This window comes from Rhinichthys klamathensis, unplaced genomic scaffold (genome assembly GCF_029890125.1).
Source record: "Rhinichthys klamathensis goyatoka isolate OS25496 unplaced genomic scaffold, OSU_Roscu_1.1 h1tg000087l_1, whole genome shotgun sequence".
Taxonomy (NCBI): domain Eukaryota; kingdom Metazoa; phylum Chordata; class Actinopteri; order Cypriniformes; family Leuciscidae; genus Rhinichthys; species Rhinichthys klamathensis.
The window spans coordinates 2,271,673-2,289,781 of record NW_026606627.1 but is presented as its reverse complement, the minus strand read 5'-3'; the positions used below and the strand labels follow the sequence as shown (position 1 = coordinate 2,289,781).

Below are 18,109 nucleotides of genomic sequence, written 5' to 3'. Positions count from 1 at the left end.
ATATAACATCGCGACTACATGAAAAAAGCTTTTACTGTTATAAAAAACTGAATGACTGAAGGTGTGAAAATCAGACTGTAAAAATAAACCGAAACACATGTGATCGTTGTCATGTGTGTTCGGCCAATCGCGGAACAGCTGTGTCGTCATCAGAACTCGTGCTGTGTGTTATATTGGAAGGATGTGGTCCGCTTTGTTGATTGTGATAAATCTAAAAAAGGTAATTTTTACGTAATTAATACGGATCTTATTACTAGCAAAATTCCATATTCATAAATCTAAATATCTAAATGCCAAACCTCTCTTTCTTATATTTGTTAAAGAACTTGAAAAATATCTATTTTCAATTAAGTTGTCTGAGAACAAAAAAGCCTTAAAAACATTATCTGTTTGTAATTCTTTTCCTTTTTTCAGTGTCATGTAATTCTTATAATGTATCAATATGTTTAATTTATGTTATCCCCCCATTGTTATTTATTAATTTTTTGGGTGTTGTTTTTGTATTCTGTTATCTGTTATTATTTGTGTATTGTATTAAGCATTAATTAAAAAATAAAATTAAAAAAGGCTTGTTTGAGATGAGCAAAATCTGCGCAGAACCGATCACCGGTGATCAGCGCGAGATGCATGCCGGTTAGAAATGTGTCCGAGTCAAGCGGCACCTGTCTCTGGCCCTGTCCCAAATGGCGCACTTCATGCGGACTTTCGGTCTCGTGGACTTAAATTGCGCGTGCTTGCCGAGTCTACGAGTCCGTTGGCCGTCCCATTTAGCATGTTAACGCTCTGAAGTGTGCTCAGCAGCGCCCCCTGTGTACCCTTGAAGCGGTCTTCCGCGAAGCCCACATAGATGCAGGCTCCACGCACTTTAACTACCCAGGAGTCCTTGCGAAAGGCCAATCAGACAACGGATGGGAGGAGATTTCGCTCACGGACAATTGTTAACATGGCTGAGAAGAAAATATTTAAGTGTAATTATCATTATGTTCATCGACCAGTGGTTGATGTCTCAAACATAGGCTAATAATAGCGAGCTAAATAATACGATCGCATTATGATTCATTAAATAAATAGAACAGAATGTCCGGGCTTTACTGAGTCATATGTAAACACAACAACAATAGGCAGCATATTTCCCCGAACCTGCAGCTCCTGTCCATAACAACAACCAGACCGTCTTCCGGCGTGACGATCGAGGGGACACATTTTGAGTTCCCTAGTTAGGCAATGCACACAACTTTGCTAATATTACGGAAACTGCAAAACTAAAAACAAGTCTAAAATTTGGATATTGTACGTACAAAGGTTTGAGAGGGCTGTACTTTTACCTGTCTAGAAGTAAACTTGAACCTTTGGAATATTTGTTTTGCTCATTTAACAAAAGGAATCAGCAGATGCGAATTTTGAATGTTTTCACGAGACTTTCAAACAATAAATAGCCTCAAACCAAATGGAATTTGTTCATTTGAAAACTAAGTAACATATTGGTTTGTAAAGGAACTAATGTTTTTTTGAGCATCCCTCAATTTTTTTGTTATGCCTTACAAAAAGCGCGTTTGGAATCAATCTAAGTGATATTAACAGGCAATTTTCTTTTTTTTTAGCAAGTCACTTTACACATGGACATCAGCTAATTATCTAGCATTCAGGTATCCATTTTTCAGAGAAGAAACACTTAACCATTAAAAGAAAACTAATAAAAAAAACAAAAACAAGTAAAACAAATGCAAAGAGAATATAAGCACAGCATTTAATCGCAAATCTAAAACGTGTCATGTTGAACTTATAAATGGTCATCGTCCTACGTAAAGAGTAGTGCTCCCGTAATGACTTGCCCTGCGGGCAGCCGGTGCCTTTCCCCCAGCACCACCCCAAGCGGCGCCTTCCCAGTCATCTTTGTAAGACTCGTAAGTCTCCTGTGCCTCACCGTGACCGTAGTCATAATACTCTGTGTCTGGCTGTGGTGCAGGTTGACTGTAGTAGCTCTCATATCCTTCATAGGCAGCCTCTGGATATGGTTCTTCATAGGCATATTCCCCGTAAGCTTCAGGTTTGGCCGAGTGCTGTTGGTGAGAGAGAGCAGATGCTGGTGTCATCCTCTGAGTCGGGGCTGGTGGTCTTGATCGAGAGGCACCTCCTCCTCTGGTTGGTGTGGAGGGTGGAGGACCACCCCGTTCCACAGGGGCTCCTCGTGATGCAGCTCCGCGCCCTGGACCTCCTCTTGGAGCTCCTCCACGTGGCGCTCCACGAGGGGGCATACCGCGACCCCTAGGGGGTGGTGGGCCACCACGACCTCTACCAGGAGGACCGAGACCTCTGCCGTGGCCAGACATATCCTGGGAGCCATTCAAAAACCCTGGATCCATGAAAGCATCCGGATGCATCTCATCATGACCATCCACAGGCATTAGGAACTTCTTGACCTCATCCATGGCATGTGCCATACGCAGGTAACAATCGGGAATGGGAGCAAAAACCTCGATGTGCACGTGCAGCTCCATGGCCAAGTGTGCATACTTCGGATCACCACCCTTCCTCAGCTCCTCTTCCTTGTTCTTATCCCTCATGGATCCTTTGCCGAGCACTGAGATCCTTGCCCCGGTGTCTTCCTGCAGACGTTTAATGGTGCTGCCCTGCGGCCGCAGAATCTTCCCCACGAAATTAAACCGAGGGTACTGCTTGACGGGAATGAGCACTCGCTCTTTCACCCTCACGTTCTTGGCAGTGAACAGATCCAGGTATGTCTCAGACTCTTTTTTAGGCTCACCCTTCTGAACCCCCTCAATCTCTGGACTCAGGAGTTTCATCGCGTGCGTGAACAAGAAGTACAGGCTGTCTTTCTCCGCCAGTAACTCCGGCAGATATTTACTGTCCCCGCTGCTGCTCTTCCTCTTGTTATTAGCATCCATGTTGCGCGTGCTGAAGCTTATCTACTCTCTGAACAAAGGAAGCGGCAGCTAATGGCGCGGGTGGAAGTGACCGGGTTTTTACCATAGACAGTAAAAGAAATGGACAGAGCCATCTCATTGGAACTCAGTTGAGACAGTTGAAGCCCATTTTTAGCGATTTTTGAGCACTTTCGTTCCTGACGCGCAGACTCAAACCGACTCAAACTAAGCTTGATGACGTGAGCAACCTGTCTGACAGACGTTAATCTTCTAGTAGCTGTGCCAAGAGGAATCTGAATCATTCCCTTCCGAAACTTGCAGAGCCGGAGATCGTGAGTATTAGCTGTCCATGAGCTCGAAGCAGGAGCAGCTTTACAACTCTCTATGGGCTTCTCCTTTGACTTTATGCCTCGACGTCCCCCCGATTGCGCGCGAGTTTCTACTTCTGTCTGTACGGTAATTTCTGTACAGCGCGACAGAGAGTCGAGTGGTTATGACGCAATCGTTAGCCTATTTTTACTAAATCTGTTTCTACGGGGCCATAACGTAACATAGAAGGTAATGGAGCCTTTTATGCATTGTCGTGTTTCTTTAGAAACAAATAATGGACAAATGGAGTCTTTAAACGCCTCAGATGTAAAGTTATTCGCTGTCAAAGTGACGCCAAAATTAATGGGAGTCAATGGAAATGCTAACGCAAGTGAAGTTCTGCTACAAGATGGCGGCACCCGGCCGACTTCAACTTCCGGTCGATGGATTACCCCCTTGGTTTTTACTGTCTATGAGTGCAGTCCGCCTTGCTCTGATGTCATGCTGACGTATGTCAAAAAACTCTCGCGAGCGCAAGCGCACGTGTCGGATTCTGCAGTCGCGCACAGTTGCTCTCCACCGACTGCGCTGATCAAAAGCACGATGGGAAACGACTTGCTGACGACACAGCTTAATGCTCATTGGTTTAAACAACTGTGATGTATTGTTCCTTTTTGAAATGTTTGATTTTAAAACTCTGATATCATGTTTTATGTGTATAAGTATTTTATGTGTGAATAAACTTTCTGACAATGCGATATAGGTTATGTAATGTCATTTTTATTAAAAAATATATATAAAAACACATGTCTGTATTAAAGAAAAAATGATTGATAAACACGCATTTGGAAATACTTTGGGTGTCTTGTTCATTATATTTATTTTCATATAAAAGCAACAGAACTTAAATTACATCCAGTTTATTAGCAATACCGTGCACGGGCGTGAATCCCGTAAATCCCGCGATATCAGTATTTGATCTCGCCGATGTCAGATCCACTGCGAGAAGAAAGATCTGTCCGGCTTGCCTGCGCTTTCTTCACTCCTCCCCTCACTGCAGCCGCCTACTCTCGACTACATGTCAGGCGAGGCAAGGCGCATCTCAAAAGGTGCTGAACCAGCCGCTGCTCTCGCGGTACTTTGATGGCATACGTCACAGTCACGTGGCGTCGGCGCTGCTGAAGTCGAACAAGCCAAATTTATTATTACTAGTGCAATGCCCGTGCAAAATATGTTTTAGTAATTGTTGGTTTGGTATGTTTGAGTTGCTGAATAGTCTATGCTACTATTACACAGGAGCCTAAACTCTGAGAAAACGATAACGTTAAGCGCATCAGAATAAATTATAATATTCAGAATTAAACAGTGTAGCTGACTTACAGATTCAGTTAACATCCACAAATGAATAAGCGCGACGATTCAGGGGAGGTTCAGACCTGGGCTGGAGCAACACAGTGAACTCAGAGAAAACGCTACGCTTGAGCAAACAGTTTGTGAATAGGCTACTACAAATGATGGCCGTGAATAAAATATAATATTCAGATATTTTTAAACCACAACCCTCTAATGTCATAATGTTTATTTTCCGGATTGGCCACTCAGTGTGCAGTGTGAGAGGGGGAGTGGCCTCAGGGGGAGTGGCCACTCAGTGTGCAGTGTGAGAGGGGGAGTGGCCTCAGTGTGCAGTGTGAGAGGGGGAGTGGCCAGTCAGTGTGCAGTGTGAGAGGGGGAGTGGCCACTCAGTGTGCAGTGTGAGGGGAGTGGCCACTCAGTGTGCAGTGTGAGAGGGGGAGTGGCCTCAGGGGGAGTGGCCACTCAGTGTGCAGTGTGAGAGGGGGAGTGGCCTAAGTGTGCAGTGTGAGGGGGAGTGGCCACTCAGTGTGCAGTGTGAGAGGGGGAGTGGCCTCAGGGGGAGTGGCAACTCAGTGTGCAGTGTGAGAGGGGGATTGGCCTCAGTGTGCAGTGTGAGAGGGGGAATGGCCTCGGGGAGTGGCCACTCAGTGTGCAGTGTGAGAGGGGGAGTGGCCACTCAGTGTGCAGTTTGAGAGGGGGAGTGGCTTCTCAGTGTACAGTGTGAGGGGGAGTGGCCACACTCAGTGTGCAGTGTGAGAGGGGGAGTGGCCACTCAGTGTGCAGTGTGAGGGGGAGTGGCCTCAGGGGGAGTGGCCACTCAGTGTACAGTGTGAGGGGGAGTGGCCACTCAGTGTGCAGTGTGAGAGGGGGAGTGGCCTCAGGGGGAGTGGCAACTCAGTGTGCAGTGAGAGGGGGAGTGGCCTCAGGGGGAGTGGCCACTCAGTGTGCAGTGTGAGAGGGGGAGTGGCCACTCAGTGTGAGAGGGGGAGTGGCCACTCAATGTGCAGTGTGAGAGGGGGAGTGGCCACTCAGTGTGCAGTGTGGAGGGGGAGTGGCCACTCAGTGTGCAGTGTGAGAGGGGGAGTGGCCACTCAGCGTGCAGCGTGGAGGGGGAGTGGCCACTCAGTGTGCAGTGTGGAGGGGGAGTGGCCACTCAGTGTGCAGTGTGAGAGGGGGAGTGGCCACTCAGTGTGCAGTGTGAGAGGGGGAGTGGCCACTCAGTGTGCAGCCTGGAGGGGGAGTGGCCACTCAGTGTGCAGTGTGAGAGGGGGAGTGGCCACTCAGTGTGCAATGTTGAGGGGGAGTGTTCATGAGAGGGGGAGTGGCCACTCAGTGTGCAGTGTGAGAGGGGGAGTGGCCTCAGTGTGCAGTGCAAGAGGGGGAGTGGCCTCAGGGGGAGTGGCCACTCAGTGTGCAGTGTGAGAGGGGGAGTGGCCACTCAGTGCACAGTGTGAGAGGGGGAGTGGCCTCAGTGTGCAGTGTGAGAGGGGGAGTGGCCACTAGGGCTGTCAACGAATATTCTAAATTCGAATATATATTCGAATAGTTTTAAAAAACAGAACTTCGAAGGTGAAAATTAATATTCGAATGTGGAAAAACACGCCCGCGGTAGCAGAGGCGCGGCTGTCTGCTTTGCGATTGGCAAAATTCTGAAGCTTAAAATGTAAAACGCATTTTCCAGCTCACTGTCTGGCTCACTCATTGGCTGTGCTGCGGCAACTGCACATCCAAAGGCGCGGGCGCCTCCAACGTGTGCGCCAATGAGCTAGCATTACATCATACACGTCAGAGCCCGCCCCCGAAATAGCCATTATAGCAGCAGTTTACCACAGCACAGCTCGCTCGGAGCGTTCAATGTCGGTTCTTTATACTGTAAAACTTCAATTAATGTTAATAATATTTGTTTCAATCACTGAATGAAGCCTGCTATATTTAGGACAAGAGTCGCAACCTTAAATTGCTTGCACAAAACTCTTGATCAGCACTTAACATTTGTTTATTGTTGTTCATTTAAACCGTTATGCCCAGATCCTGGATCAACATTCCTGTCCCAAAATGTAGTCCTTACCCAATCCCTACCCCTAAACCTAACCCTACCCATAACTTTTCCCTAAAATCAGAGGGTAATGATAGGTGAATAGCACTGATGTTTAAGTACTTCACGCTGGTTCTAAGCCTAAACTTGACATAAACTGTAAACTTGTCCCTCAAATCTGATTGGTTGATTGGAAAGTTGATCCAGGATCAACAAAGATGTTGATCCAGGAACATGTGGTACTTGGTGAAATCACGTTCACCCGTGCCAACACTGGCACGCGGAGGGTTAATCGCTGACACGCAAGCAAGCGCGAGAGATTTCATTCAGATAAAGTAGCATACCTCCCACCACCTGCATACAGATCAACATTTTGATGTAATAATTCCTCGTAGTAACAGCTTGTTTTATTAAGTTAGGAGTTATTTATACTATTAAAGTGTGAGAATTAAACTGCACAAGTCAATGAAAGCGTGCAGCTCTAACAAACCAAACCACTGCGCCTCAGCGCAAATAAGTTATCCAACTGACAGCTTACAGCTCGTTCCGCTGTAAATAGTTAATGCTATACATTTCAACCAAGTGTATAGAGTCCTTATTAAACATTCTATACATATTAAAATGACTGTGATGCATGTGGAAACTCCGTTCATGCGTACCTGGTCACTTCATGTGTTTTCTCTGATCGGAAAGCTATCCAATCGTGAGACAAATGCCCTCCGACAGAGAGGACACTTTTTCATATTCGAGATGAAACTGAACAAAATACATCTGATTGTTAAAGTCACAAATGTAAATTTTACTCTTCCTAAATGGTAAAAAATAATAATAATAATAATAACATGCGAGAGCGCGTCATAACGGCTCCCAGTTTCCAGATATGATAGGGCTGCTGCAACACGCATCGCCTCAGATATGGCTGAGCATCTCTTCAGCAAGCCGAATGAAAATGAAACTGAAAGTTCAGCTTACATTCTGAAGCTTAACACACAGTTGTCTTCATTAAAGTAGTCACAGTAAATTATCTTACCAGTGTTGATGCCACTCTTGAAATATATGGGATATGGGTTGTGGCACAGTGATGAACTCGGAAACTTAAAAATGGCACTTTATGACAAAAAGGTTGCTGACCCCCGCTCTATTGGGTTGAGATCTGGTGACTATGGGGGGCATTTTAGTACAGTGAACTCATTGTCATGTTCAAGAAACCAATTTGAAATGATTAGAGCTTTGTGACATGGTGCATTATCCTGCTGGAAGTAGCCATCAGAGGATGGGTACATGGTGGCCATAAAGGGATGGACATGGTCAGAAACAATGCTCAGGTAGGCCGTGGCATTTAAACGATGCCCAATTGGCACTAAGGGGCCTAAAGTGTGCCAAGAAAACATCCCCCACACCATTACACCACCACCACCAGCCTGCACAGTGGTAACAAGGCATGATGGCTCCATGTTCTTATTCTGTTTACGCCAAATTCCGACTCTACCATCTGAATGTCTCAACAGAAATCGAGACTCAGGCAACATTTTTCCAGTCTTCAACTGTCCAATTTTGGTGAGCTCTTGCAAACTGTAGCCTCTTTTTCCTATTTGTAGTGGAGATGAGTGGTACCCGGTGGGGTCTTCTGCTGTTGTAGCCCATCCGCCTCAAGGTTGTGCGTGTTGTGGCTTCACAAATGCTTTGCTGCATACCTCGGTTGTAACGAGTGGTTATTTCAGTCAAAGTTGCTCTTCTATCAGCTTGAATCAGTCGGCCCATTCTCTTCTGACCTCTAGCATCAACAAGGCATTTGCGCCCACAGGACTGACGCATACTGGATGTTTTTCCCTTTTCACACCATTCTTTGTAAACCCTAGAAATGGTTGTGCGTGAAAATCCCAGTAACTGAGCAGATTGTGAAATACTCAGACCGGCCCGTCTGGCACCAACAACCATGCCACGCTCAAAATTGCTTAAATCACCTTTCTTTCCCATTCTGACATTCAGTTTGGAGTTCAGGAGATTGTCTTGACCAGGACCACACCCCTAAATGCATTGAAGCAACTGCCATATGATTGGTTGATTAGATAATTGCATTAATGAGAAATTGAACAGGTGTTCCTAATAATCCTTTAGGTGAGTGTACTTGTCTTTCAGTGTTGGGAAGGACACTTTCAAAACGTATTTCTTTACAGAATACATGCCCAAAAATGTAATTTGTAACGTATTCCGTTACATTACTCAATCTAAGTAACGTAGCCTATTCTGAATACTTGGATTACTTCCACATTGAATTGCCATTAAGTGTAAGAATGCGGCCATCAAATCCGGCTTACAAAACAGGCCTTTTCTGGTGGGTGCGGTGATGCGGTGGTGACGCGTTCATGTAACATAAGGGTGGTGCTGCCAATAAAGCACCTGAAAGCTGTCACAAAGAACCGGCAAAAGTAATGATTATAAATATGTAAAATACAGCAAGGAGATATTTTAATTGTTTATTAATAAACAAGTGTTTTCTTTGTCAGTGTCGACTGCAAAGATGTGGGTGGTGATGGCGCAGTGGATAAGACACATGCCTTTGGTGTGAGAGACCCGGGTTCGAATCCACTGTGAGACACCAATGTGTCCCTGAGTTGACTTAACACTTAACCCCTAGTTGCTCCAGAGGCGTGCAACCTCTGACATATATAGCAATTGTAAGTCGCTTTGGATAAAAGCGTCAGCTAAATGAATAAATGTAAATGTAAAAGATGAAGTTGACGATGCTGACTCGCGATCTTTGCAGTAGTGAACGCGCCAGAGAGAAATGCACTTCATTTCATAGGGATTACATAAGCAGAGAGCAGTCTGTTTTCTTTCGTTTTGAATTGTTCTGTTTTAGACATGTCTGTGACTGTGAGGCAAGTAGGCTACCTTATACGCTGAGTTTCGGTTCATTTATGAGACGAGCTCCAGTTCACGCGCCAGCGCCTCCGTTTCGTGATTATCTATCGTCTGCTATATTTACTTCTTATTTATTAAATCCAGGCAATTGACCGTTCGCAAAGACCCACCCCCCTTAGTTACTGTCGCCATGTCCGACAAGCTACGCTGCTCTCACACACACACACCATGATCTCACGCAGTGAAAAATACATCGCGGACTGACAACACGCTGACAGACAGGACAGACCAGGTTACTTTTCGGTTACTTTTGATATTAAACATATTAAACAAAGTCTCACCTTTCAAATTTGGTCATTTTTAAAAAATAAACTTAAACAATAAATACCGTTTTGTGGCTCTTTAATGTGTCGTGACAGATCGCTGGAGAGCATCAGTTAAAGCTGCCCGTGATCCGATCATCTCTTCCTTCTAGTTCATTTATAGCATCAAATAAACATGAATGAACATAAGAAGGAATGTTGTTTTAACCGCAGAAAGGCATGTTAATCTACTAACTCTCCTGACTGCTTTGTCGGACAAAATGGCGGATGGCGAAGTATGATTGGTCAGATCACCTGTCAATCAAGCTCCCTGCGAAGGGTCAATTGGTTGATGAAACATTGATTAAAATGAAGATACAATTAATACAAAACGAAATTCAATTTAAAGAAAGGGGTTGTGCTTTCTGTTTGATGTCTCTGCTTTCAGAGCGGTCACGTCCGTAATGGAGAACTGTCACGTCCGAAACATTGTTTTTCCTCGTAAATGCGAACACTAAAAATCATAAATGCGAACACGAATATAGGCCCTTTATTATGGATATATATGGGTAGAACTACATGAGCTTCCTCCCGGGTTACATCACCAACCTTAATATTTACATGTACATAAGCCCCGCCCCTGGGGACACAGTCCATGTTGAGAAGAGGAAGAGTTGTAGAAGAGCACATTTGTGAGTTCAAGCTCAAGCATCCATCTTTTCACTTGCAATACAGAACTTTATGTTGCTGATGTGGAGTTAACTATCTTCATCAACTAACCATTCAGAGACGTCCTGTTGCTTCTACGTGTTGCTGTTGTCACTTCTTCTTGAGTCTCTCCATCTTTGTCTGAGTCTGGTTTAAACATAAAAGGCAGAACAGTTTCTGACATTTCAGTGCATGTCTGTTAGCCTGGGAAAACCCAGACAACTTCCGGCAAATTTAGATTTGCTCTGAAAGTTAGTCTGGCAAAGAGCTCATTCAAGCCCATTTCCAATCCGTCGAAATCGAGGCACCAATCAGAAGCGTTGGGGCGGGCTTTACACGATGACGACAGCGCTGGGATTTTGAAGCAGATTTTGTAGCCTACATTACAAAGATGGATGCCGCCGTCGAACATCACTCGTTCGAATCAGCTATCGCGTCTGTTTTAAGCGATTTGAAGGTTTCCTTTTAGTTGAAAACCGAGCAAAGAACAACACTCGGAGATGTTTCTCCGCCGCTCTGCATACGTCATCTCCTTCATCGCTCTGATTGGTTTTAGGTCTATCCGCGACGTCCGTTGGTGACGCCCCTCTGGAAATGATTTGTCTATGACGCTTTGCCAGACCATAACTCAGTTACAACCGAGAATGGTCTGGTTTTAACCAGGCTGCATGTCTGTGTGAGCTAATCGGAATCACACACACACACAAGCTGTTGAAGCTCCGCTCTCTGTGCCGGGAGCAGCAGCTCATTTGCATTTAAAGGGAGACACATGAAACTGTGTGTTTTTACTGACCCTGAAAAAGTGACAATTTTAACATGCTATATAAAAAATTATCTGTGGGGTATTTTGAGCTGAAACTTTACATATACACTCTGGGGACAACAGAGACTTATTTTACATCTTGTTAAAAGGGGCATTATACCTAGGGTTGCCAACCGTTCCGTATAATACGGAATCGTCCCGTATTTGACACATAAAAGTCTTGTTCCGTATTGAACTGATACGCAACGCACTTTGTTCCGTATTTTTGAGAATCAATTCAGTGCAAATCCATGACAGACACATAGCTTCTAATATGTCAGACAGACTATGAATGAACGAAGACCTGCTATAATGGCAAATTCGGGGACTATTATAGACTGAGGCCACGCCCCTTGACGGGCTCTGACGTGTAATGATGTAGAGTTGGCTCGTTGGTCGCACGTCAGAGGTCGCCCGCGCCATTGGATGTGCAGTTGCCGCAGCACAGCCTATGAATGGACTGCATTTATATAGCGCTTTCACAGACCCAATGGCCACCAAAGGCACCATCCAGCTCGTCGGGAGCAGCTGGGGTTAGGTGTCTTGCTCATGGACACCTCGACACTTGGTCAGGTGGAACCGGGGATTAAACCACCAACCTTCTAGTTTGTAGACAACCTACATGAACCACTGAGCCACTGTCGCCCAACGCTCAGTGTGCTAGCTGTGCAGCTGCAAATGCGTTTTACATATAGGCTTCAGTAAATCGGGGAAAAGGAGTTTATAGGCTATGATAAGAAAAACTACTAAATTAAAAATATTATTTTTTTGCACTGGAAAGAACATTCTAGAAGTCTAATTCTATTGAATAAGTTTGCACAAGGCTACAGAAAACTGTTGTGTTTATTTTTCTTCATATGCAGTCTAAGCCGATGAGTTTTGAATGTTATATGTTGTATTTGTTTAAGTTAAAAATAAAACGTATTATAAACTATGTAGCGACAACGAGAATGAACCAAACACAAGTGAAGCTTTTAGGTGATTGTTCATACATAATCACACAAAAGAGGCTTCACATTCCAGATTACCCCAGGCTCCAGAAAGTCTGCCACCAAAAAGACTTTTTATTGTTTAACTAAAGGAAGAACGTTGTCAATGTTTTATAATTTGGCAAGACAGATCTGTTCAGAAATGGTGAAACAAGAGGCCCTAACAAGAGGTCACCTGACCCCTGCGACTAACAGACTACGTCTTTCTTAACCCTCTAGGGACCAAGGGGTTTTGGGACCCTTGGGATGTTTTGACATGCACTGACATTTGTGCTTTTTTCAGTTATTTATAAACATGTTAATGGCAAAGGTGTAAATTCACTCTATATAGCACTAATGGGGCTACCATAATACGTGAGCAACATGTAAGTACATGTTTGTATTTTTGAGAGAATATTATTTATGCATGGTTATTGAAAAGCTTAAAAATAAAAGTTTCTGAAATAAGGCCACAAAACACATATTGATTATTTCTTCACAAGACTTTTGAAAATTGTATCACAAAGTCTAGAATATTTGCTCCAAAACTATGTGAGAATCATCCTGACTACTCATTCAGATAAGTCAATAAAGTCTTTTAGAATGTGTATGACGTGTTTTGTTTGAGAAAGCTTTATGCGAAGAGGCGTGATCTCTCATTAATATGTATGGCATTTCACACCTGAGAAAGACAAAGACCCTCCCATAATGGCCCTATTAGGTCCTATCAGGCCATATCATTATGAGGAGCCTTGCACAAAGAATGAGGAGATTAAAAAAATAATGGCTTTTAGATTGTTTGGATTTATTTACAACACAACATAATCCAAAGATACACAACAAAGGACAAAAAAGCACATTAGTAAACACACTGATCTAAAGACAGAGGCTTGCACAGTCACACAGCATTGTCCCATTCCTGAAACATAGTACATACCTGTAATTTCCAAGGTGTTTAATTTTTCATTTTACCATGTTCATGTACAGTCTCCTGTGAATGTTGAAGTCAGCAGGACTCATCAGTGGCATCTTGTCCCTGTAAAAAAATAAAAATAAACACCTGTGAACATGCTGATATCAAGAGAAACTATATGGCTGCACGACTTTGGGCATGCATTGTAGATTTTTCTGGTTAAAATTGCTTTTTAATTATATACACACACACACACTGCTTAGTGCTTAGAATAAGTGAACACACCCATGCTAAAGTTGACTAAAAAGAGGAATAAAAAATCTTAATGCCTTAATTTAAAAAATGAGGAAAACTCCAACCTTTAGGGACATGAATAATGTCCCTGAATTCTTTGTGAATGAATAATGTATCGCAAATAATTAAATGTTCTTCTTTAAAATACAGGGTGCATATGTCTGGACACTTCTATCACACACCCTTCACCATATAGACATGGTTTTATTTCAGTTCAAAGTTAGAGTTGGAAAGAAACTCTAAAAAAGAAAATTGTCTTTTTCCATAAATGTCTTAGTTGATCATACATATTTCAAAGTTGAGGATTCATTATTTTGATATAGCTTGCATTGGAACAAACATCTTAGTTGATTAGTTTATTGATAAAACATACTATATATTTAACATATTAGCAGAAACTCCTAACAAAAGCTTATTTGATGTCTTTATTTTGAAGCTTATTTAAAGCTTATTTGATGCTTATTTGATTTGAAAAACTTTATCCAAAACTAGTCAACGAAATGTTGTCTTTTATTTCGTCTGTAACAGTGCATATCTGTGCGTTCATTCATTCATTCATTCATTCATTCATTCACACACACACACACACACACACACACACAGAAACATGATTCACGTTTATCTATTTTGCATATGGCCTCTACACATTATCTTATGAATAGCGCGCTCTGCGAGTGGGTGTGAACAAATTAACGATAATGAGCTGAGACAGGAGAAACTGTACTTCTCTTTAGTTTCAGACAGATTACATTGCAGGAGAATATTTGTTTTAAATGTTAATTGTTTTATTTAAAAATTAGAAATTTAAAGCGTTCTTTAGACGTTTGTTTCATGTTTGTGTGATAAGTATTAGCTGAGTTTCAGTTCATTTTCCAGACATGTTTCAGAAAGATTTTTGCGGAGACAGAGTGAGCTGAAAGCGCACCCTGTTTATTTTATTTATTTAAAAAAAAAACACAAGGTTTTGATGTTAATGTGAGTGTACACAAAAAAGAAGACCCTCTATGTTTTATAATCATGTATTGATTTTATTTATATGACCATAAATGACGGAGAATTTTAAGTCTATGTTGCTGCTATGTGAAAAAAAAACAGCAAAACGCGCCGGCGCGTTTGCCGTCCCCAGAGGGTTAAGATCCAAGGTCCCATGAGAGGGGGACAAAACAGACTTCAGCAAGAACTATCCATGGCCTCAGACCGGAATGGCTTAAACCCCACAAACTTTACACGCTAAAACATTTTACATATCAAAATCCATAAAACTCATCCCAGAACAATTCTCGATGGACTTATAATCAAACATCATGCAACTACATAATTCTATGTTGTTTCTACAATATATGTGTGTGTCTCATATGCTTAGATTTTTTTTTGTTTATTTGTTTATTATTAAGATCCCCATTAGCTACTCCATTAAGCAGCAGCTATTCTTCCTGGGGTCTTAACAATTTTTAACAAAATATTAACATCAAGGCTGTACAACAATGAAGACAAATACAGAAGTGCACACAACATCATCTAAGATATCTAATTCACCCACACACAACACAGCACAACACATACACTAAACATAACATAACAATATAAGCTCTTCTATATACTAAATATTACCACTGTCCGGGTAAAACACAAAAATATGAAAAATCACAGTTCAATAACCATAGCTCATTATACAGTCATTATTGATTACATAATTGTATGAGATGCCATACAATTCATAATTGTTATAAATATTAGGTGTGTGAATGAAAGTGTGCCGTGTTTCCTGTCAGCAGGATTGTATTTTTTATTCAAAAAGATGGTTTGACTTGAAATCTGTGTAAAATGTTTTGTATTCTTATAATAGTAATAATGTCTAAACTGTGGCCTATTGTTCTCTCTGCTGGTGCTGGAGAACAAGGAGATCACAGATAACCCATGATTTACGATAAGAAGAAAATAGGGCCACCTCCTAAATTAAGCCAGTGTCCAATTGGCTAGAACGTATCCTAGAGGTGGGACAAACTTTGAGTTTAAAATCTTAGACTCGAACACAGAATCTCGCTCTGGTTCTCTGGTGCTCTTGTGCTCTCTCGCTTTCTCCCTCGGAAAAGGTCTCGGCAGAACAACAAGCTGGGTGGAGCCGGCGATGGTTATGGTACGCGCTTCCAACTTCAAAGACTTTCATCCATCCGCCAACACACCACGTGACTGGCTGCCCAAGATCTAGCTGGCACGAGGAGACCGCCACCCAAGCAACGGACCCGGGAAACCCCTTTACACCGACAAAAGGGAATCCCCAAAGCAAACCGAAGACAAGCAAGTAGCCTTCAGACTCTTAACTGAACTGGTGCATTAATATAAAATTGAATAACCCGCCTAAGAAACGATATAAGGGTTAAATCGATGATTGATGGTTCGTTCATGTCTTTTAAGTGCATATAGAAACATTGGGATCTCACCATCTGACTCCTAAAACTCATTCTTCCTCACTCTCTTTCTTTTTGCAACTCGTATGAATGTGTGTGTGTGTGTGTTAGATATTAGTTTTATGTGTTAGTCATTGGCTTATAATCAATCAAGTATTGTTTGTATTTGAAAAGATTACTTGTGTTATGTGATTACGAATTTATTATCTTGAACTGCGATCTATACTTAGGCTTTTACCCTTGAATTATTTCTTAATTTAGCTGTTAGCTGGGAATTAGTCTTTCTTGGCCAGGAAGATATTATATTTCCTAGAATTAATAATTGTTTATGCTTTCCATTCATAGGATGAACTGATAAAATGATCATACTATTGATTCTGCTACAGTAAATTCTGAAAATAATTAAATGATTAATTATTGATCCGTTATGAATAATAATTAGTTATATTTATACGGGCGTATAAACGCTACAACTATAGGCCTAATAAGTTGCATTATAATATGCTATAATGTATGATAGCATACAATATTCACCAGAAGTCATCATTACAGGGGTTATTTTTCAAAATGTTCTTCCGTGGGGGCATGTCACCCCCACCCGTTCCTTATTTCCATTTCAGAAAGTTGGCAACCCTAATTATACCACCCCTTTAATTCTGCTCTAAATATCTTACATTGGGAGTCTTTGCCGACCTCTTGTGGAAAATAAATAATATAACATGATATTTCATGACTGTAGATGGCCTTATAGCTCTATATGGAGCAGATGAGCTGTTCCTCTGGGTCCTAATGTCAGAAAACTCAGTCAGTCAAAACTCCTCCAGTCATTTTTTTCTTTTGTGTATTTCAGAACTCTTTAATTATTTTTGTCTTTTTCAAAAAAGTGACTAGAATTTTTTTTTTGCAACATTTAGCAACTTTTTGAACAGGCTGCATGTAACCCCACTTATTCAATAGGGAATAAACATATTATGGCTAATGATGACGAATGCATTTCTATACCAGCACTGGTACATTCTTGCTCTGGTGAAGCTGCTCCTACGCCGTTTGGAGTTGGAGACGATTTGGAGTCCAAGACAAATGCCATATCGAGCAAAACTACGCAAATCTTTTACACTACAGAACCCAGATTCTGTAATAAGCCATAGTTGATTAGGGTTTTTTACATCTAAATCTGTGAAGTTGTGTAGTCAGACTGTTGGATTAGTTTACCTGCACTGTTGTGGAAACATCAGGGAATTTTAAAGTTGTGATTGTTTTCTTCAGGCATGGACAAAACATGGAAATACATGAAATACATCCTTCAAAACATGGAATTTTTCAAATATTTGTATTGGCACATTGCACTAATATTCCACATTTTTTGTATTAACACTGATTCCTTTCAAATGTCTTTTGGTGCAATAAACAATCCTCAGTTTGTCTTCCTTTTCCTTGCAGACCATTCTAGAAAGTTTATTTTAAAATAATAACACTTTAAAATAAAATCTTTTAAATGTATTTTGAAATCTATTAAAAATGTAATTACTACAGTTACACTCTGTCTGCTTGAATGCATTTGTAATGTTTCTATGCGTGTAGATGTAAATACTGTCTAAGAACTGTATGTATAATGAGTGCTGTACGTAGCTCATATAGGAGTTCACTGTGGCAGAAACGGTATAATCAGACCTGGGTACTTGTGAGAAACTCTTCTGTTTTGACTTGTTTTACTCTAAAAAAAATCTCATAGTAACAACAATTTCTTAATTTGTCGATAACTTTGATATGAAATATAAGGCTCAGCCACATCAATTGAGAAAAAAACCCTCCTATTTGGTGTTTAATTTTTTTTTTGAAAAATGTGGTGGAAAAATTGTGACCTAATTCTGATAAAAAAAAAAAATAAAAAAAAAAAAAATAAAAACAATATACTGTAAATGTACGTCCTGATGGACGCGACAAATTTAAAAGTCGCTCTTCAATAAAAAACCCCGCAGCGAGTGTGACGTCACACTAGAGATCACGTCACAGGGCGCGCTCTAACGGTCACTTAGTTCACCTGAGAATCACCTGAGCAGAAACTCTTCTTCTGAAAGCCGGCAAACACACGGAAAGGTTGACAGCGATATAGTATATCTATCTACACACGAACAAACATACTGAAAGTTTGACAGCTATTTAGTATATTTACACGCGCTCAAACACACGGAGAGTTTGTCAGCGGTGTAACGTTAGTTTGTTCTCGCGCTTCTCCTGCGATGGAGTCTGTGGCGATCAGAACCAGC

The 18,109-nt window shown here is 41.8% G+C and overlaps 1 protein-coding gene across 1 annotated transcript; it reads right to left on the bottom strand.

Moving 5' to 3' along the window:
* Nucleotides 1-1,790: 1,790 nt before the first annotated feature.
* LOC130085706 (KH domain-containing, RNA-binding, signal transduction-associated protein 1-like) lies at nt 1,791-2,906 on the bottom strand. Its single transcript, XM_056251620.1, has one exon. It carries the CDS (start codon nt 2,904-2,906, stop codon nt 1,791-1,793), a length of 1,116 nt encoding a protein of 371 aa, XP_056107595.1.
* Nucleotides 2,907-18,109: the final 15,203 nt, after the last annotated feature.

Excerpts from the sequence above, each read along its gene's own strand:
- LOC130085706 (XM_056251620.1), bottom strand. The coding sequence starts at position 2,906 with ATGGATGCTAATAACAAGAGGAAGAGCAGCAGCGGGGACAGTAAATAT.